Source organism: Typopeltis vanoorti, chromosome 4 (assembly GCF_054136105.1).
Source record: "Typopeltis vanoorti isolate ZY-2024b chromosome 4, IOZ_Tvanoo_1.0, whole genome shotgun sequence".
Taxonomy (NCBI): Eukaryota; Metazoa; Arthropoda; class Arachnida; order Uropygi; family Thelyphonidae; genus Typopeltis; species Typopeltis vanoorti.
In genome coordinates this window covers 114,231,789-114,254,459 of record NC_143552.1, presented here as the reverse complement: position 1 = coordinate 114,254,459, position 22,671 = coordinate 114,231,789, and the positions used below count along the sequence as shown (strand labels likewise).

Here is a 22,671-nt window from a genome sequence, read left to right as displayed (position 1 = left end):
TACAGTCTCATGAAAACAAAAGCTTTCGTGTTTATTGTCAGAAACTGATAGCGAATAACATAATTTTTTTATTGAATCCTTAGCAAACAACTGAAATGAATGTTTTTTTTAAAGTTATTAAAATTCATTATATGTATGTGTTCTCCATGAAATGTAAATAAAAATCTTATGATCCTAATGAATTTAATGTCTGTTTTTTTCATTATTTTACTTATATTTCAGGTTTGGAACCAATCTTCACTTTTTCTATGGGGTCAGTAGTTCTTTTTACGCGTAATTTTTAGGAACGTATCTATCACATAAAAAGAGGTTTAGATGTATATATATTATAAATATTAATTATAGTAACTTTGAATAATACTTGCCTATATTTGAAAATGTTACATTGCCATTATCAAGGACAAAGCAATGATATGTGCATGCAATCACTAATATTAGATAAATGAGGCTGAAGAAAGGCAACGCAACCAGTTTAGGTCTAGATTCCTAAATGGCGCACCCTAGTGGGCTAAATCGAGTGGTCTTGGCCGTTGGGCTGAAGATCTGAGAATGAGTGCTTCCCATATTTGTTGAGATTTTGAATGTTTCTCGGGGCTGAGGCAAATTCAAGGAATAGCCTTTCATATTTGTATTTGCTACATTGTAATAGTGCGTAAAATCTCATGTGGTAAAATTTTGTTGAAATTCTCAGAAATCGATTTTACAGAGGTTATAAATCATGTGAATAACAGAATTGTATATAACTATAATTTAATGTTTAAATTCTGATGCTAACTTGTAAGGGTAGCTGAATGTGAAAATGACATTGAATTGTACATAAGTTGTAAAACATATAAAGGTCTGAATTGTACATAATGTTGGTTTAATGTGTAAGTTCTGATGCTAACTTGTAAAAGTGTGTGGTGCATCGAGTTAAGAGGATCAGTCAGCATTGTGTTGGTGACCTGAAGATGGACAACAGTGCTGAAGGTCACTCAAATGTAGAGATTTTGCCACCAAAACAGAAGGTCAGGGAAAGTGACATCAATATGTTGACGAAAGATCTGGGGATCTTTGACCCTAGGACAAAGAACTTTGGATCATATAAAAACGTCTCGAGGACCTGAGGACGCTCTCTGTTTTTTTCTCTTGCTGCTGTTTGTTGGCTCGTTCGAACTCCCGAGGTTTTGCTGGTGCATGCCACCAACTACAGGAGAGGCGGTTTATCCTTGGAGATTTGCACGTGACACGTCCCGTTATTTTCCAATAACGGGACGTGTCACGTGCATATAGTTACACAGTGCCCACAGTAGATCTAGTATCGACGGAGAGCATTGCTACGATTTTCTGGAAGGACAACTGCCAAGAACCGTTCAGCAAAGGCCAGTACACAGGATGAAAGGAAGCAGTCAACAGAACCACTTATACGTCTTCAAAGCTAGTAGGACTGTGTGTGATACTGCAAATTGCGAGTAGATTCTACTGTACTAATGTTAAAGGTAACGCATAAGAGGTTGTATGTTCACTGAATTTAGCTCTGTTGAAATAATTAAGTCGCAATAAGAAAGAAAAAAGTGTGAGCATTAGCTGGTATATTCTGAGAAAGAATGCTTAACCAACGATGTCGAATGTTATAGCTAAATATTGACTTGAATTTTAAACAAGTTGTTAAGTATAGCGAATAATAGATCTAATTGTGTAAGCTACGATTTAAGTGGTAAAATTTTGTTGAAATTCTCCGTCATTGATTTTACAGAGGTTATAAATCATGTGAATAGCAGAATTGTATATAACTATAATTTAATGTTTAAATTCTGATGTTAACCTGTAAGGGTAGCTGAATGTGAAAATGACATTGAATTGTACATAAGTTGTATAGCATGTAAGCTATGATTTAAGGTCGTGATAGGCCTTAGAGAGTGAATGTACATTGGAGTATGGAATTGTAAAGTTTGTCAGTGGTTAAATAAACATGTTTTGTTTGTATAAATTCCTCGCCTGATCTTTGACCAATGCACCGTCTCACAAAAATAATCGAACCTGTGTGTAAGTAGAATAATTGCCACGACTGAATGTTTAAGAGTTGCTTAAGTAGATGATTATTCTTATATGTGTTCTAACTAATCTTCTCACGCTTTACAATCAATTCAGGATGGCGTAGTCAATAATTAATATAAATTTTTCCCATAGCATAGTAGTTAGAAGTGAATTCTTTAGAATAGGTGAAAATACCTATTCTAAAGGTATTTTCACTTGCAGCACGAACACATGTAGGAAATTAAGGGGTTACTAGTGGGGACTTAGATAATCAGGTTAGAGTGAGGTATATTTAATCAAATGGTAATGCATGGAGCACAAGTAAAAGAAATTGATATATTGAAATAACTAATGAGTCTAACGAACAATGTTGAAGCATTCATTCAATACACGCCCAATTAAATTTGTAACAAGTGGCCTTTTTCCAGTGTATCCTGTGATGGATATCTAACGCATGGTCAGCAAGCCCAGAGTGGCTGTAATGGTGGAACTAGGTGTAGTTCTTGAGTTCAGAAATTCTGATATTAGCTGTCCTACCTGTTTGGCCATAGTAGTTTACTGCAAGGGACCTGGTAGGTCTAGGGAATGTGGCTGGTCTTTGTCAGAGTGGATAAGGGATGGCAATTTTTTATAAGGTCTGTAAGTGGTTGTAATGTATTTCTTTAGAATTTTTGTTAATATTTTGGATGTGTCCTAGATATATGGAATGCTGATAGATTTTGTGTAATCTCTGTTCTGAAGGGGGGTGGGGTGCAGTTACAGGGTTTATAGTATTTTTTGGGTTTTATGGGGGTTGTCCTGTCCTGTCAGGTGTCTTCTTCCTCCAGGAGATTGACTACCATGTGTCTCCACCATGTCCTATTCTGCACCTCTCTGCTGCATTCCTCATATGAGAGATAGGTCCAGTCTTCTATATTTTTCATCCACTCCAGTCTTTGTCTTTCTCTCTTTCTCTTTCCCTCAGCAGTTCCTTTGAGAAATGTCCTTTGTGGGCAGTTATGTCTCAGAATATGTCCGAAATATCTCACTTTTCTCTTTTTAATTTCTTTCATCAGGCTCCTGTTTATGCCTGCCATCTTTAGTACCTCTTCATTTGTCTTTTTGTCTTTCCATGATATTCTCATAATTCTTTGCAGCATCCACATTTCAAAGACCTCCAGTTTTTTCATACTCAGATTGGAGAGTGTCCATGTCTCTACTCCATATAATAATGTAGACCATATGTAGCATTTGGAAATTCTTAGTCTTGTTATCAGATTTAATTCTCTAGATGTTAGTAGATTTTTCATCCTGTTGAAAGTTGACCTTGCAATTTCAATCCTTTTTCTAATTTCATCTTCTGTCCTGCCATTCTCTGTGATCAAGTGTCCGAGGTATATGTATTTTTGCACCTGTTCTAATGTATTTCCTTTCATATTGATGCATATTTTTGGTATTTTCTTTTCTTTTGAAATTATCGTGATTTTTGTCTTTTTAAAGTTGAAACTGAGGCCATACTGTTCGCTATACTTGAGGGTTTCATCTATAAGAGTTTTGAGGTCATATTTGTTTTCAGCTAGAAGAACCGTGTCATCTGCATATCTTAGGTTATTAATATTTCTGCTCCCTACAGTGATTCCTTTGAGGTTACTAATATTATTAAATATTTCTTCTGTGTACAGGTTAAAGAGAATCGGAGAAAGGACAGCCTTGTCTCACACCTTTCTGAACTGGAAATTCTTCTGAGGTCTCTCTATTTATTCTCAAAGATGCAGTCTGTTCCCAGTAAAGATTAGTTAATAGCCTAATGTCTTTTCCATCCATGCCTATTTTTGAAAGGATTTCAATTAATTGTTCATGTTGGACATTGTCGAATGCCTTTTTGTAATCTATGAAGCAGAGGTACACATCTTTTTGTTTTTCTAGATATCTTTCTGTGATGGTTCTGACGTTGAAAATACCTTCTCTTGTACCTACATTTTCCTTGAAGCCACTTTGTGTATCATTTATTTCTATGTTTATTTTTCTTTTATTTCTTTCAAGAATAACGTATAGGAGGACTTTTGATACTTGACTGATTGTCTTGAACTCTTCACATCTTGTAGCTTTTGTTTTTTTTTTGGGAATTGGAACGAAAATTGAGTGATTAATATCTTTGGGTAGAAATCCAGTCTCGTATATTTTATTGCATAATTTTGTTAGAAAAAATTATGCAATAAATCAGTCCTCCTTCATCGAGAGCCCTCAGCCATTCTGCCAAGATGTTATCTATTCCTGCAGCTTTATGTGGTTTAAGTTTTTTAACGGCATTTTCAACTTCACAGAGTAAAATGGATGGTCCTTCTAAATCAGTCTGTTCAGGAATATAATTTCTTCGTTGTTCATAATCCATCTTTCCATGATTTCTTTTTTTTTTATCCATTAGAATATGGTCTCTTGTGACACCTGCATGGTTTGCTGTATTTGTCCTGCTTGTCATTTCTCTGATATTTTCATGCCTTTCTCTGCTTCTGCGATTTCTATCAGGTTTTCTACATCTATACATTTATATTTAATCCATTCCTCTTTGGCTTTCCTGCATCCTTTTTTTTATTTTTATATTCAGGTTTGTTCTTTAACTTTTTTCTTTGTTCCATCAACGTCAGTATTTTTGCATTCATCCAAGGTTTATTCCTTTTCCTTTTTAATTGTGGGAGTGTATTTTTGACTGCTTCATTGATGCTATTCTTGAATTAACAGTTCATGTTAATTTCATCAATTGGTGTTCTATTTTCTGTGTGAGTTGTGGTGTCAGACTTGTTAAGGGATTTTGTGAATTCTTTTATAAAGCAGTCTTTAACTTCTTGGTTGTTAAGTGAGTCTGAATTATAAGTTTTTTTTTTAAGTTTTATTTTGATTTTTGCAATCACTGGGTTGTGGTCCGATCCTATGTCTGCTCCAGGATATGTTTTTGTTTGTGTTATTGCATTTTGGAATCTTTTGCTTATTATTATATAGTCAATTTGGTTTCTATAGATGTCCCCAGGGCTTTTCCAAGTATATATAGTCTTCTGGGAGGATGTTTAAACAGTGTGTGTTGGCAATTATTAGATCAGAATTGAATTGATCTTTCACCTCTTTCATTTCTGATTCCAAGCTCTTGGTTTCCCATGCAAAATGAGATTTTTTCTGAGCCCAATTTTGCATTTAGGTTGCCCATCATTATAATAACATCATCTGACTTAGCACTGGAGATTGTAGTTTGGATGTCTTCATAAAATTCCAACTCTTCATCTGGGTGATCTTGGGTTGGCGCATATGCTTGGATAATATACAGGTTAAATGGTTGTGCAGTTATTTTTGCTGTTATAATTCAATCATTTATGGGCCAATATCCCTGTAGAGATTTTGCAATTCTATTACTTAGGACAAGCGCTACTCCATAAAGGTGCAAGTCACTGCCAGAGTAGATTATAGTGTGATTTTTTCTTCTTATAATGCCTGTATTTGTCCACCTCACTTTACTCATACCCGCAATATCAGCCTTCATCACTTCTAATTCCTGGAGTAGGTTATCTAATTTGCCTGCCTCGTAGAGTGTTTTGACGTTCCATGTTACTATTTTCAAGAGATTGCTCCTGGTTTTCAGACAAGGGACATTTGAGAATATCCTCCCTGGAGGGTTTGGGATATTATCTTCATACACTACCTTAGTAGTTCTTGTCTTACAATTCAAGTTTCAAGCTCTTCTTCCCTGTAGCTATAAGAGCTGATGGTTGCAGGGGTCTCAACCACATCTCTAACTTCATATTGTGACATGGTGCGTTTCATGGTTGACAATGGGTAAATACATGGTGAGGCTCCAATCTCTTCCACGACGGCTGGCCACAAGTCCCTTAGATGTCAGGAGTGTGCCCTAGATGTGCTGCACATCTTGCTGTTATACCCTTGATGCCATTGATCAGTCAGTGTTGATTCTTCTGCCATCTTGGCCATTCCAGATTTCGTGCACATAAAGGATGATATTCCCTATTTACAGCATTCTATATTGCTGATACCTTCACTTAGTTTAGTCCACCAGCCGAGGCAGTTTACTGGGGTGTGGCCGCTGGTGTGCATTACCAACTTCTTGGAGCCATAAGTGAGAGATGAGTGTATGTGAGGACCAGAGCCCAACATCCTGACCCTGAGATCAGCGGTTGACATCGATACTAAGGTGCTACCTCTCCATACACCCCATGGGGGTTGTAGCCATTGGCTAAGAAAGTGTTGAGAATATGGTCAAGTTCAGCAGCTAGGGCACTGCTATCAAAACTGATTAATTTTGTCCTGTTATGTAGTTTTTTATAATCCCATATTGCTGGGAGGGGCAGTGCAACTGCTGATGAATGTATCTACCAGTATGTGTGAGTTTTCTGTAAAGAGAATGCCTGGGATCCATCAAGCTGACATGTAATCAGTGTCTAAGAATGGGAGACTGTTGTTATTTTCCTTTTCTAAGGTAAACTGGATACTGGGGGGTGTTGATTATTTAGATGTATTAAGCAAGCGTTGAGTGTATCCAGGCTATGTGGCCAGATAGGAGAACACATGATCTACATAGTGTGGCCAGACAGTGAGTTCGTGCGGGGCAAAGTTTAAGGCTGTATATTCAAAAGTCTCCATGAAGAAGTTGAAGTAATTTCTGCTCTAGTGGTGGTGGTGGTGGTGGTGAGGGGGGGGGGTTACAGAGTTTAATATTTTGTGGAGGTTGTAGCCACTGGTTAAGAAAGTTTGAGAATGTGGTCAAGTTCAGTCCACCCAATTTAGTCCACTAGAGGGTGCCCTTTAAGACTCTAAGCCCGACTTGGAAGCTGAAGAAAGGCCACCATTTACCTAGTGGTAAATGGTGGCCTTTTACCACTATATGATATATGCACACAATAAGTGCTTATGTGCATATATCACTGCTTTGCTATCTGTGATGATGGCAACGTAACATTGCTGAATTATATGAAATATTAATTAAAGTTATAATTAATATTTAGTATACATTATTTCCTGAAAAATAATGTTAGTATTGTATCATATATATTGAAACTGTCAAATGATATAATGCATATTCTATTTGTGCAAGACATTTGCAAATTATAAGTAATCCATCTTAGAGTATTTCTTGCTAATAATTCTTTCAACAATTTTCTTAGTCCAGAACAATTCATATGTAATTTTCTTTATCTTAGATAGTTGAAAATAATGTTGCAGAAAAGAAGCCCATCACACGACTTGCAATTGGTGAGGATTTTCTTTTCAATTTTATTTTGTTCTTAAAATCCAGGAAGCAATTTAATTAAACTTATATCAGTCAGATACTTTATTTTATTTCATGTTCTGATACACACACACACACACACACACACACACACACACACACTAGGGGGACTCCCTCCCCCGAGTTCCGGGCTGGTAGGCCAGTTCTTTATGAACCTTACTTTAATTATTCAAAATCTTGAAATGAAAATAAAATATTTACAATATAATCAGTCATGACATGCACGTTATGCTAATTTCAGTAATGAATACTAACACGTACTGTTCTAATGGTCGACAATGAGTTTGATTGTTGTAATCCTGAAACGATAAAATTGTTGTCTCATGAAGGCAAACACATTGTTGGACATTTCAAAACAATGAAGACGTGACATAAAAACGTGGCAAATTTCGTTTCAAATTAGCCACTAGAGGGCTATATGGTATGTAGTGTCTGAGGATAGCTCCTGATCAGATAAGTGATATTTTGAGTAAAAATTGATGAGTTTGCATAGTATTGTTTGCTTTTAGTATTGTAACGTGTCTGGGAGATTTTTGTGTGTTTTTCGAGTATTTTAATAGTAAATTGATAGATACGATTATCTGTGCACATGGCTCCCATAAAGAGGAATACAAAGGTGGCATCCAGGTCGCCATATTTGTCTGAAAATCTTAACTTAAAAGACTTGATTCAGTGTACCGTTTGCGAAATGGTACACTGAAGTCATTGAGGAGAGCGGTTGGAGTCTGGTTAAACAACGATAGTGGAGTGAATGTGTGCAAAAAGTGTAAAGAATGTGAGGATTTAAAGAGTGTTTCAGGTCTTGTGAGTAATATCGTTGTCGAAAGTGAGAATCTAGGTAACAGCGATATTCGAGGTATGAATTATGATATTTGCGAGGTAGTACCTGATAGCTGTGAGAGTGGTGTTGAAAGAGAGAATGAAGTTAAGCATACAGAACGATTGAATAAATCATCCGAGAATAAAAATGATGACACTGACGCAATGAGTGAAATAGCACTATTACGTGGAACGATACATAGAGTAAATCAGCAGCTGGAGCGTTGGCAAAAATCTTTAACAAGCGTACTGACTAATAATCGGCAAAAGTATGATAGAAAAAATAATGATATGAAAGTGAGTGTAAACAAAATGAAAGAGTGTGTGTGTTGTATGGGGATTCCTTAGTAAGAGGTGTGTTAGTTGAGAGTTTAACAAAATCGTACCAACCCGGTGTGAATGTAAAGAATGTAAGCGAGTCAATTAGAATGCAAAAACAGCGGGTGAAGGAATTAATAGTGGTTGCGGGTACAAGTGATTTGAAAGGAAACAAAAAGACTATGAGTGAGGATGTGAAGGAATTGCTTGAGGGCAAAAAAAAAGAGTGAGAGAGTTAGGATGGTGAGTCTGTTGCCACGGTATGACAGTAAAGAGTATAGAAGGAGGGCCATAATTGCCAATAACTTTATGCATGATGTTTGATGAGTGGTGTGGAATTTGTGGATGTGTGGAATGAATTCGATGGGCGAAAAGAGTTATATAAAATCGATGGTTTACATTTGAATGGATTTGGTGTACGCAACTTGAAAAGGTGTTGTCGAATGTAGTGGAAGTGAATGTACAGAAACAGGGAAACTAGAGTTATTGGGGGGGGGGGATATGCAGATTTTAGGGAGACAGTTGAGTGTGTGAATGTGTGTAATATGCCCAAGCGAGTAGGAAAGACCACGAAGCAGAATGGGATAGTTAGTATAAGGCATCAAAATAGGGATGGGACAAATCAGCTTCTGCAATTCATGTATACAAATGCCAGAAGTATTAGGAACAAGAGGGAAGACTTTTTGGCCTTGATTGGCACTTCCAGACCTCAGGTTATTGGCATTAGTGAAACATGGCTGACAGAAGATGACACATTTAGTGGGATTGAATGTGAGGGGTATGGTGTGTTCAAGAGAGACAGGTAGAATAAAATGGGGGTAGGTATGTTATTGATTATAGCGGATGAGCTACAGCCAAGGAGAATAGAAGTGGAACTGCAAGATAGAGAAAGAGAGCACATTTCAGGCTATTTGGTGTGAGATGGAGACTAGCAGAACAAAATATGCAGTTGGGTGCTGCTATAGACCAGGTGATGGAATAGATGGTGGAGATAGTATGCATAAGCAAATAAAAGAAATGAGTGGACGGAGGGTAATTATTATGTGAGATTTCAACTATGGTAACATTGATTGGAAGGAGGAGAGGACACATGAGAGGAAGAAATCGGATTTTATGCGGTTATTAAGGGATAACTATCTGTGACAGCATGTAATGGAAAATACTAGGGGTCAGAGAGTGCTTGACCTAGTAATTGCATCTGAGAATTTGGCGGCTGTAACGAATATGACCATGTTGCCACCAGTTGGTGAGAGTGATCATAGGGTCTTGACTTAGGAGGTGGCTAAAGGTGTGGAATTTACAATTAAGACAGGGTACATGTGGAATTATCGGGCTGGTAAGTATGACAAGCTTAGGAGAGATTGATTGGTACAGTGCCATGGCTTGTACAACTGCAAGGGCTAGAAGTTGACAGTGCATGGGAGGCGGTTAAAAAGTGTTTGCATGAAGCAATGGCTGACTGTATACCTAGAGTCCGAATAATAAATCAAGTATGAGTTAAATGGATGAATAACACCATTAAGCTTGAGCTGCAAAAAAAGAAACAACTATGGAGGGAATTTAAGGAGAAAGGTGACCGGCAAGCACATGAACAGTATAAAGACCAGGTCAGAAGGGTAACGAGTGTGGTAAGAAAAGCAAAAAAGATTACGAAAGAACATTGGACATGCAGGCTAAAGAGAATCCTAAACAGTTTTTTCGATTTTAAAATGATTTTAAAGAATGCTGATGGTAGGGAGGTAATGAAATCAGTTGATATAGTTGAATTACTGAGCGAGCACTTTGCAAGAGTATATCATCCAGGTGGTGACATTGCAGAAATGAATGAACCAATAGATTATATGGGAATTGTGGTGAATGAGTTGGAGGTGAGTAGTCTATTGCAAAACCTCAATGTCAAAACATCTGTGGGATTGGATGGTATACCAGCTCGTGTTGTATGTGAAGCGGCTAAAGAATTGTCAGTACCATTGACCATTTTGTTTAATCTGAGTTTGGGTCTGGGATAGTCCCGAGGGGGTGGAAAAAGGGGAAAATAGTTCCACTGTATAAAGGAGGTTCCAAGACTACTGTTGTAAATTACCGACCGATTAGCATATCAGGAATCATTGTCAAGATCTTGGAGAAACTAGTCAAGAGAAGAATACAGGATTGGATAGATGAGAATGGGATACCGTATGGGGGCGACATGGTTTTGTGAAGGGTAGATCATGCCTCAGTAACTTGCTCACGTTTTATAACACAGTGATGGCTGAACTGGATAAGGGTTATGGGTTTACAGTGTCTCTACTGGACCTTGCCAAGGCCTTTGACAGGATACCACATGGAACTCTAATCAGTAAACTGGAGCAAATGGGGATGGATATAGGGTTGGTGAGACGGATAAGAGGGTGGTTGATGGAGAGATACCAGAGAGTGGTTTATTCAGGAGTCCAAAAGACGGCTTGTGACTAGTGGTGTGCCGCAGGGTTCTGTTCTTGGACCACTACTTTTCAATTTGTTCATTAACGATATAGGAAAGGATCAGAGGAAGTGTTCACTTGTTTGCTGATGATGCAAAGTTGGGTAGAGCAATTGTGAGTGCTCAGGATGTCAAAATTTTGCAGGATGATTTGGATAGTTTGGAGGACTGGGCTAGGGAGAATGGATGTCAGTTTAATGTGCAAAGTGTAAGGTTATGCATTTAAATTATGCATTTTGGAGTGAAAAGATTAGCAGCAGTATATCACATTGGTGGAACCATACTCCAGGAGATTGATGAGGCCAGGGATTTGGGAGTGTTGGTGGATAGGGAGTTGAAGTTTAGGGGGCACATTGCAAAAGTGGCTAAATCAGCTCATCAAATCACTTGGTTACTGAAAAATACTTTAACAAGCAGAGACAAACAAGTTATTGTTCCTCTATATTGAGCCCTGATAAGACTCCATCTGGACTACTGTGCCCAAATATGGGTGCCAGGGCTTCTTCTTGATGGGGAGGAGATGGAGAGGATCCAGAGACGATTGACCAAGATGGTGGCAGGTCTGTGGAATGAGCCTTATGAGAACAGGTTGAAGATTTTTGGGTTGCAAAAATTGGTTGATAGGTGGAAAAGGGGTGATATGATTGAGACATTCAAGTTACTGAAGAGTTTCTATAGGATTAATCCGGAAGATATTTTTGAGAATAGGACTGGTGGTGGGAGGACTAGGGACCATACATGGAAGCTGGGCAAGAATGTGGTTAGCAGGGGTGTTAGAGCTAGGTTTTTGACTTGGAGAGTGGTGAATGAGTGGAATAAGCTGCCAGAGTCTTTTGAGGGTGCTATGACTGTGAATGAGTTCATGGCGAGGTATGATAGATACTGTGTGAATGTCGAATAATTATTCTTGACATGATGTTAGGGCCTCCCTCGATGAGTCGACAGACTCATCGAGTCTGTTGCCCGAAATAATAATAATAATAATAAATTTCAGTTTATCTTTAAGCCTTCGGCTTATCGGCTTAACAAATTGTGATAAAAAACGTGACATGAAACGTTTCAAATTTCAGCTTATCTTTTTATATATATAGAATGGATATATATATAAACAAATTCATAAATTGTTTCCATTTTTCCAATACTGATAATTACACGAATAAATATTTTGTTTTTAGTCTTCTTCCTTTTGTTACTTCTATGAGCTATTTTAATTAGTAATTCATCTGGCAAAGAAATGTCAGCTGATAAGAATGACTTACAGTAAGTACTCGAAAACTGTTCTAGTGTAAAATGCTGATGTCTCTAAGCTGTGATCTTTACATGGCTTCACAGTAGTTATAATAAACATAATATCATTATGCTTTTGTGATTGAAAATTCAAAATTTTAAGATTTATATACCTTTGAAAATGTGAAGACATAAGAAACATCGGTTTTATTATCATGTTTTAATGGAACGTGTGGATTAGACATTTATTTATACAAGAAATAAACTTAAAAAGAAACAATCATCACATAAGGATGTATAAATAATATTTAATAACTAATATTTTGCTTCCTGTTGTAAGGGTAAAGTGTAAAAAGCAATAATTTCAGACAAATTAAGGAGACTACAACTGTGTTAGAAATAATTACTTTAATTTCCTGACATTTCGACCTTCATATTAAGGAGTCATCATCTTCTGGACTACAGTGGAACCCCCTTATCCACGAGGGATGATGTGTTCCAAGATAACCCTTCCACCCCCTCCTGCGGACACCTGAAACCATGGATAGTACCATACCCTATATATATATATATATATATATATATATATATATATACACACACACACACACATACATACACACACTTTTTTCCCTATACATACATACCTACGATAAAGTTTGATTTATAAATTAGGCTCAGTAAGAGATTAACTCAAAATAATTTGAAACAAATGTAGGAGTGAGGCAAGGCTGTATCCTCAGCCCTCTTCTCTTCATCGTAGTAATGGATGAAATTTTAAAGGCGTGCCAAACAAAAACAAAAAAGTTCCACTTAGGATACAGGAAACTGAAAGAAACCAGGATTTCACATATGGCTTTTGCAGATGATGTAGTGATTCTAGCAAATACAGCTGAAGATCTGCAGTACAATATCAACATTTGGTATGAAGAAACAAAGAAAATGAATATGACCATAAATATAAATAAAACTAAAACAATGATCATATCTAGAAACCAACAAAAACACATAATAAAAATAGAGAATCACCAACTGGAACAAGTCCACTCCTTTAAATACTTGGGATCATATATACAAGAAGATGGTAGACTAGACACAGAAATTAACAACAGGATAAGAGGGGGAACAAAGCTATTCTATGGAATAAAAGGCCCACTCCTAGATAAGAAAGAAATCACCCAAAATACCAAAATGGCAGTGTACCATTCAGTGTTTCTACCAACATTAACATACAGTTGTGAGTCTTGGTGTTTAACAACAGGAAACACAAATAAACTACAAACAATTGACATGAAATATCTCAGGAAAGTGGCACAAAAAACAAGACTAGACCGAATAATAAATCAAATCATAAGAGACAGCCTTCAAGTTGCACCTCTGAATCAATTTATAACACAAGCCCAAATGAGATGGTTTGGACATCTCAATCGAATGGAAGAAGGAAGAATAGCAAAAACTGTATACCAAAGCCAGAAAATAGGAAAAAGACACATAGGCAGACCCAGGAAAGGTTGGCAAAAGGAAATTAAAGAAAAATTGGAAAAGAAGGGAATTAACTGGAAAGAAGCGAAACAACAAACCTTGGACAGGACAGCTTGGAAATCTCTTTGGCAAAATCTCGACGCTTAAAAGCATAAGAGATCATAGACGAAGAAGAAGAGATTAACAACAATAACTAATAATAAAATAGAACAATTATAACAACATATTGTAGTAAAATTTATCTGATTGTGAATGGAATTTAGCAACTTCAAGAACTTTACAGATTCTCTTTGGCATATCCGAATTGCCAGCATCATTACTCTTGCGTTTTGGGGTCATTATTAAGTAAAACAAGGGTTACTTGAACACATGTACTGCGATACCACAACAGTCAATCTGATAACTGAGAACTACTCAGAACAGTGTGCAATTTTTAAACATATAAATTGTCTATTACCAGAGTTGACTGACTGCAGATAGCAAACCCGTGGATTGGGGAGGGGGTTATGGCGCGCATGCACACTTAGAGAGAGAGAAAGAGACAAGCTATATTACCAACTGTCTTCAATGAACAATCATGTGATCAACCTTTCTAACCACACCCTAAAAAATGGTGAACGCTCGCTACTTAGTAAAGGCTTAAACTTTGCTGTGGCACCCAGGACTATTAACGAATTAGATTTAATATATCATATTGAAAGACACTTAAGATTTCTCCCAACCACCATATCTGATAAAATACGATTGGAAACCTCAAATATTTTATCATCATCATAATCAAATTCCTGATATATACCCTCAAGCGGTGTACAGGATGTGATAGTACTACATGAAAAATTTACGTCATTGCTAACTTCCTATCTACAATTTTTCTCCAAATCAGTCTGTTAAATGTCAAGACTCCAATATTATCAGGTCTTATATTTCTGTCTTCTAAGGTACTTTTTACTGTATCAATCCACCTTATCTTGGTCTTCCTCTGGGTCTTTTTCCTGCCAACCTGATAGAGAACACTTGTTTTGCTAATCTTTCTTCTCCCATTCTGCCTAAGTGACCATACCACTTGAGATTAGTTCTGCTAATGCATTCCTGAATGCTGACAATATCAAGTTCTTCCCTAATAGCCTCATTTTTAATATGATATTGCCATTGATGGCATCTGTTCATTCCTCTAATCTTTCTCAGGATTCTCATATCTGCGGTCTCTAGTCTTTGATCAAGTGTTTGCCTAAGTAGCTGAAATGTTTTACTTGTTCTATAAGTTCTCCATTCACAATGCAGTTGATATTTTCAATATTTCTGCCTATTTTCATTGTCTTTGTCTTTTTAATGCTGACTTTCATACCATATCTATTACAACAGTTATTCGATTTAGTCAAGGAATCTTGCAGACTTGTAGCGGATTTATTTAGAAGTAAAGCATCATCCGCATAAAGCAAAGAGCTGAGATTAACACCTCCAATTTTGATATCAGGTGTAATACCACTTTCCTTCATAATGTGATCCATATAGATAATGAATAACAGAGGGGATAATGTACATCCTTGTCTCACACCAGATTTAACATTAAACCATCTTCCTGTACTTCCTTCAATTCTAACTGCTGACTTACAACTCAAATAAAGACCAAGTGTTGCTTGATATAAATGCCCTATTGACACCATATGTAGCGTATTGAATAGCTTCTCTCTTGGCACCTTGTCATATGCCTTTTCCAGATCTACAAAACTTAAATATAGATCTTTGTTATATTCCCATGATTTCTCAACTATTTGTCGAAAAGTGAAAATCTGATCCTGACAGCCTCTATTTGGCCTGAATCCAGCTTGTTCTTCACCAAGCTTCTCTTCCACAATCCTCAACCGTTTCCCAAATATACTCGCATATATCTTACTAGGAACACTGAATAATGAAATGCCTCTGTAATTCTCACATTCAGTTTTATTTCCCTTTTTATATATGGGTACTATGAGAGCTCTACTTCAATCATCTGGAATTCGTTCCTCTGTCCACGCCTTCTGAACTATGCAGTGCAGCCACTGCGACTTTATTCCTCCATACTTGAGCATTTCTGGTTGAATATCATCTACTCCTGCTGCCTTTCCACATTACAGGTTTTTGATAGCTTTTTCTACTTCAAGTATGGATATGTATTCCTGATTGCATCCCTGGTCAGTGTTTTTTACCACTGTGCTGTCATACCTGATTGTTTCATTTAGCAGTTTTTCAAAGTAATTACTCCATACTTCAAGGATATCTTTTTCTCCTGTATGTCACCTTTATCATCTCTAGTTCCTTTTACAGTTCTCTTTCCTCCATTTGTAAGCTTCTTCAACAACCTCCAGAATATCTTGCCACCTTGTTGATATTTATTTTCTATGTTTTTGCCAAAGTCCTCCATTACTTTTGTTTAGCCAGTTTTGCACAGTGTTTAGCTTTCTTACATTTGTCTCTGTATTCTCTAAGAGTACAAGCTGACTTATTTGCCAGGAACTTTTGATGTTCTTTCTTCTTTCCCTTCACTGCCTCTTTTTCTTTAACTTCCTATGTCCACCATGGAGTTCTGATTTTTCTATCCTTGCACACAACCTCACCACATGCTTCTCTGGCTGAATCAATCAGTGTTTTTTTCAGGGCTTGCCACTGAATCTCCAAAGTTTGGTTCCTGTTCTCAAACTCTTTCATTTTTTCATGAATAATATTTGTGTATATTAGTCTACAGTTCACATCTGAGAGCTGCTCAACTTTTATTCTCTTTAAAACTTTCTTCCATGTTCTTTTCAATATGAAATTCAATTTTATTCTACTGAAGACTAAATGGTGATCACTTCCAATTTCAAATCCCCTGTACACTCTGGTGTCGTGCACCAGGCAGAAAATATCACTATCAACAATAACATATTCAATGAGACTTTTCTTATTTCTTGCCTCTTCTCTCCATGTGCATTTGTGCACATTTTTATGTTGGAACATGGTGTTAGTAATAACCAGTCCATGTCTTGAGGAGTAATCCAACAGGTATTTGCCATTATTATTAGCTTTGCTCTTTTCTCCAAATTTTCCCAAAATATTTTTGTATGTCTGACACTTATTTCCCACTCTGCTATTTAGATCCCCAACAAGGACCAACTTTTCCTTTTTCATTGTGTCAGTTGCTTTCTCTAAAGCATCAAAAAATTCCTCCACTTCTATATTAGTAGAACCTTCTGTGCAACCATAGGCACAAATAAGTCTCATTGTCCAGTTCCCCATTCTCATATTTGCTGACATCACTCTACTTGAGACTGCTTGCCATTCAAGATGTTTAGCTTCGTATTTAGTGTTGAATACTATGGCTACTTCTTCTTTTACTTGATTGTTATTGCCTGAATATATCATTTTGTATTTATTGCTCAGAAAGATCTCACCAGTTTTTGTCTTTTTTTTGTTTTGGTCACCCCTATTATGTCGATCTGGTACTTATCTAATTCCTCAGCTAGCTCCATTTCTTTGCCATTCAGGTTTCTTATGTTGATAGTACCGATCTTGAACTCTGGTGATATTGAGTTGGGGGTAAGTTTTAGGATTTGTTCCAGTAGCTGACTTTTTGCTGTTTATCCTGGTTCCCTGGCAAAAACAACAAGTCCTTGTTTAACCGGGGCGATGCCGCAGCTGGCACGAAATTCTGTCATGTTGTACCATCATTTGAAATTTTTGTTTAAGCCAATGAGAATACAATTTGGTCGACTAAATCCCAAATTGCGAGCTCATCCTCATTTGTTCAGTATCCAGGTAGATATCTAACAGGGTGCACCACGAGAAGGTGAGGATTGGACATTAGGTGAGAAGCCCGGGTCGGTTCTCCACACTCCTTTGAAGGCTATGTGGTGGTCTCCTCTCAGTTATATAGTTTTGACCCTTAAGCACCCCAAATATTAAATAATACTCATTTTAAATAATACAAAAAGAATAACTAGCAACCTAATGTAATATGAATTGACAACTTAGAAATCGTTAAAATCATCATGACATCCTAATCACTGTTATTTTAAACCAAACATCCAACTTGGAAAAAATGAATCAATTAGTCTCAGACAACAGCACCTTTCAACTTGTTAACTATAACCCAACTAATCGAATAAAAAAGAAAACAGAAAAATTACTTAAATCAGTCACTCACTTCTTGGCTCGAGGATACAGTAAAAAAGCTACTTCCGCACTACACTCGTTCTCCAAGAATTTACAGTTTATCCAAGACTCGCAAACAGAACGTACTGCTCTGGCTGATAGTTGAAGGTTAGTATAGACAGTCCCAATTATCATCTAGCTAAGAAACTAGTGTCACCACTCAAGGAATTAAAAATACCAAGAAATTATATACTTGGTATACTTCGTTTAATCCTTGTAAGCAAGCAAAGTTTGCTCCTGAAGTATTTTCAGGACTGGTGCAACTCGTATATAGAAGCTAATGACTTTACATCACTTGCCTTAGTATCCCATAATTTCTTGATATCTTTAATTTATAGTATAACCAACTGGAAAAACTTCCAACAAGTAACTCTAATCCAGAGTATTTTAATAATAAGTGTGAAATTTTGGCTACTCATATATGAAAATATGACTTCTACATCACTTCAACCTTAGTCCTCTGGGTCTGGCTCCCACTGATGAGACCTCAATAAAGATCGAAACCTGTCTGGGTAGTGAACCATCCCATATGCATAGCATTATACATGTCTGCAAGGATATGTGCTTTGCATTATGGGATACTAAGGCAAGTGATGTAAAGTCGTTAGCTTCTATAGACTATTTGCCCCAGTCCTGAAAATACTTCAGGCACAAACTTTGTTTGCTTGCACTTGGATAAAGGATTAAACCAAGTATATAATTTCTTGGTATCTTTAATTTATAGTATAACTAAGTGGAAAAAACCCCAACAATACTGAAGGGGTTGGTAGGTTATTCCCCCCCCCCTCCTATATTATAAACACACAACACTTTGTAAACAAAATTAAAGGCATCACACTGGAAAAAAGTGATTTATTAGTCAGTTTTGACATTCTGCCCTTTTCACAAATATCCCAGCCAACGACAATTCTTCTTTTACAAGAAAAATCCCCACCTGATATCACAACGCTCTTTGCACATGTATTTCATTGTTGCTATTTCGTGTGGCAAAACACTTGCTACTTACAAAAAGAAGGCACAGCCATGGGGGGACTCGCCATTGCTCCCCCCAATTATTAACTTTTATATGGAAGCTTTTGAGCAACAATAAGTATAGGTGGTGGCTGTGAATAAGTTACGTTAAACTTGTGCTCCTGCATTTTATCATAATTGCAAGTGTTTTTTGTGCAAAATAAGCAGTAAACGGAAAACTAACAGAGGGTACTAAGGATCCGAATACCTCAGCACAACTCATAAATACCCCATCTTTTGGCAACTCCTATAGGTAGAGATGACCTTGCTAATGCTTCTGCCTGGTATCTCCACTTAGGCCTGGCTCCCACTGAAGAGACCTCAATAAAGGTCGAAACTAGTCTGGGTAGTGGCCCTTCCCTTAATGCATAACATTGTATATATCTGCAAGGAGATGTGTTTTGCATTATTGGAGATACTGAGATAGGAGTGATGTTAGCTTGCTCCACCTTTGCAATGAGTTGCCCGGTGTTGTACCACCTTACCCCAGTCCTGAAGATACTTTCAGGTGCAAACTTTGTTTGCTCACACTTGGATAAAGGATTAAACTAAATTTATTATAACGTAAGTACCCATATTCCATTAAATCAACTATTTTTTACAACTAAAAACAGCCACGTGAAAGCGCTATGCCTACCATGCGATGTAAAGATGGCGGCAGCAAAGGCCGACAACAGAAGATTACTTCGAGTCCCATCAGCGTAGCATCGCTGATTGCCATTACGAATGACATTACGAAGTGCCGCAGATGTGAAACCGAAGTTAAAGAAAGGAAACAAGGTATATTGTGCAATTTCTGTTGCAACTGGCTACATACTTCCTGCGCAAAAATAAATGAATCACCGCACAAGCTTTTTACCGATCTTAATCTACTTCTGTATGATGTGCCTCCCTTTCGTAAAACAGCTACTGAACCTAGGTAAAAGAGTTGAAAACCTTGAACAGCAGCTTAATACTATGATCGATACATTCTCCTCCAAAATCGGAAAGTTGGAAACTAAGCTCGGGATACTCGATGACCTGTGCCTGATCACAAGTGCACCTGTGCCTGCTAATGAACTTTGCGAACTAATCACATCAACAGTACACTAGTTGCTCGAGATTTAAAATAGGAGACGCAACGCTGTTATCCTGAACTTTCTGACGGATAATGGTAAATCTTTAAAAGAAGATGTCTGCAAACCAGCAGGAGAATGCAATTTTGATCCCAGAAATATCAAATGCCACCGTTTCGGACTCATGAACAAAAGAAAGGACGGAATGAACTTTCCACGTCTCGTGAAAGTGACCTGTGACCCACCAACAAACACATCCAAATTTATAATGCCAAAGGACACTTGCTCCCAGTTGCACATACGTGCTCGACCTGATTTAATCTTTGCCCAGAGAGAACAAAGATGCCAACTCCGAATACAACTAGAAGAAAAAATGCCAAAATGGAGACAACAGTTGAATGCTAGACTACAAACAAACCAAACTAGCACAAAAACCAAGTGGATGCCACTAGTAGCCTCCAAGGACACCAGTATGCAGGCACTGCATAGGAAATGTGCAAGACCCTTGCGGTCAAATTCATGCCTCACAGAACCTTGCATATCCACTTCACCAACATCCGTGGCCTCAATTTCAACCTTAATAGCATCCACTACCATCTGCATTCCACCAAACCCCACCTACTCTTTTTAACAGAAACTCAAATTGCACCTTCCCCTACGATTTATCTCAACCTTCCTAACTATGCCCTGTTTAACTCCTTTCGGCCCAGTGGTGGCATCTGTGCATATATATCCTCTCTTACAGGTTAGGTGACTAGGTTAGGTGCTCTCTGACATACCTGCCAGAGAGCACCTAACCTAGAATCTCCTAACTTTGACCTTCTTTGGCTGAAGATATCCCTCTCCCACTCAGTCAGTCAAATTCATCTGCTGTCTCTATTGCTCTCCTAATACCACCAATTACTCTGAGCTCTTTCATTTCCTCTCCTTAAAAGTTGATTTTCTCCAGTCCCACTCTCCTAACAGCGAAATCATCGTCTTGGGTGATTTTAATGTCCATAACACCAATTGGCTTCCAGTTATACAGATCCTGCAGGCAGAGATGCTGAAGCATTTGCCATCACTAACGACCTTACACAAATTGCTGACCAGATAACCTGAACCACTCCCCAAATACCCTAGATCTACCTTACTAATAACCCCTCCAAATATGCAGTGAATGTAGTGAACCCCTCTGGGTAATACTGACCACAACCTAGTGCTCATATTCTCCTGCATGCAACAACACTTACACTGTCTCTCCCACACGAGTAGTTTGGCATTATAACAGGGCCAAATGGGACAATCTCCGAGACTACTATGCTTCATTCCCATGGTTGGACTATTGTTTCCGGTCTTCCAGTCCAAACATGTCACCAAAGTAATCTTCATTGGCATGAAAATATGCATTCCCCACACTACTCAGAACTGCCGTCCCCCTAACTAAACCCTGGTTTTCCAAAAGATGTGCCAAGGCTGTACAAATGAATAATCAGGCATACTACAACTGGCCAAATCAAGAACCCCCATCCTTCTTCAATGCCTATACTGAAGCCCGAAACAGATGCAAGAAAATTATCAATGCTTCTAAAACAGAATTTGAATGGGCAAAAAGCAGGAAGCTTGTAGCCTGTCCAAATGGCAGCCATGCCTTTTGGTCTCTTGCCAAGGCAATTGGCCATAACTTTTGCCCTACACTATTCCTACCTCTATCATACCCAGATGGCTCAATTGCAACATGACCAATAGAAAAAGCTAACCTCCTGGCTTCACACTTTGCCTCCAGTGCACACATAACTGACAATGGCAAATGCCTTCCAGTCATTCCAACTGCCCAATACAATGTACCCTGTATTTTTTTGCCAAAAAGATATCATAAACCTGTTGTCTAAATTAGACACAAAAAAAGTCTCTTGGCCCTGATGGCATTCCTCCAATTGTCTTGAAGGTCTGTGCACCAGAACTGACTCCTATCCTGTGCCATCTGTACACACTCTCTCCACTGGTATATATCGCAAAGATTAGAAACTGGCCTATATTCAATCCATTGCTAAAAAGGGTGACAAATCACTGCCATCTAACTACCACCCTATCTCACTCACTTCAGTCCTAACTAAAGTGATGAGAAAACCATTCAACTCTCAACTCCTAATCTACCTTGACGGTACCCAGCTATTAAGTGACCACCAGTATGGATTCCATCGAAGCCGATTAACAGGAGATATACTCTCATACATCACTCATCGCTGGACAAATGACATGGAGAAATTCAGTGAATCCCAAGTAGTTGCACTTGATATCTCTAAAGCCTTTGATCAAGTCTGGCAAAAGGCTTACTAAGCAATGTGATGGTAGACGTCTCCCTACCTCTCACCACCCAACTAATGCTGGGGTCCCACAAGGTTCAGTTCTCTCACCAACCCTCTTCCTTCTATGTATCAATGACCTACTTCAGTTGACCTCTAACCCAATACACAGTTTTGCAGATGACAGCACATTACACTCCTCCCTTTCATTTGGCAAACCCTACTCTACACAACTCACTTCAACCCACAGAACATCAACCACCACTGCCCTTAATTCCGTCCTCCAAGCCATCCTCCAGTGGGGGCTCAGATAATCATGTCAACTTCAATGCTAGTAAAACCCAGTTCTGCCTTATTTCTCACAAAAAAGAACCATTTTCCTTCAGCATTGTTTTTGATAACACTCAAATTCCCAGACAAGATCAGATATCTCTTCTCGGAATTACCCTGACATCAAGCCTCTCCTGGCACAAACACATCACAACCATTGCATCATCAGCTTCAAAAAAATAGGTTTTCTCTTTCGCTCAAGACGCTACTTCACCTCTAAACAGCTGTTAA

At 37.9% G+C, this 22,671-nt stretch overlaps 1 protein-coding gene across 2 annotated transcripts in view; it reads left to right on the top strand.

Annotated features, from left to right (window-relative positions):
- The window catches only part of Usp5 (ubiquitin specific protease 5), a 362,226-nt gene that overhangs the window by 33,833 nt on the left and 305,722 nt on the right, over positions 1–22,671 (top strand). For both annotated transcript variants that reach the window (XM_090391427.1, XM_090391426.1), the window contains exon 3: positions 7,197–7,248. In XM_090391427.1, coding sequence (XP_090247553.1) covers positions 7,197–7,248 — 52 coding nt within the window. The remainder of the gene's footprint in view (positions 1–7,196; positions 7,249–22,671) is intronic.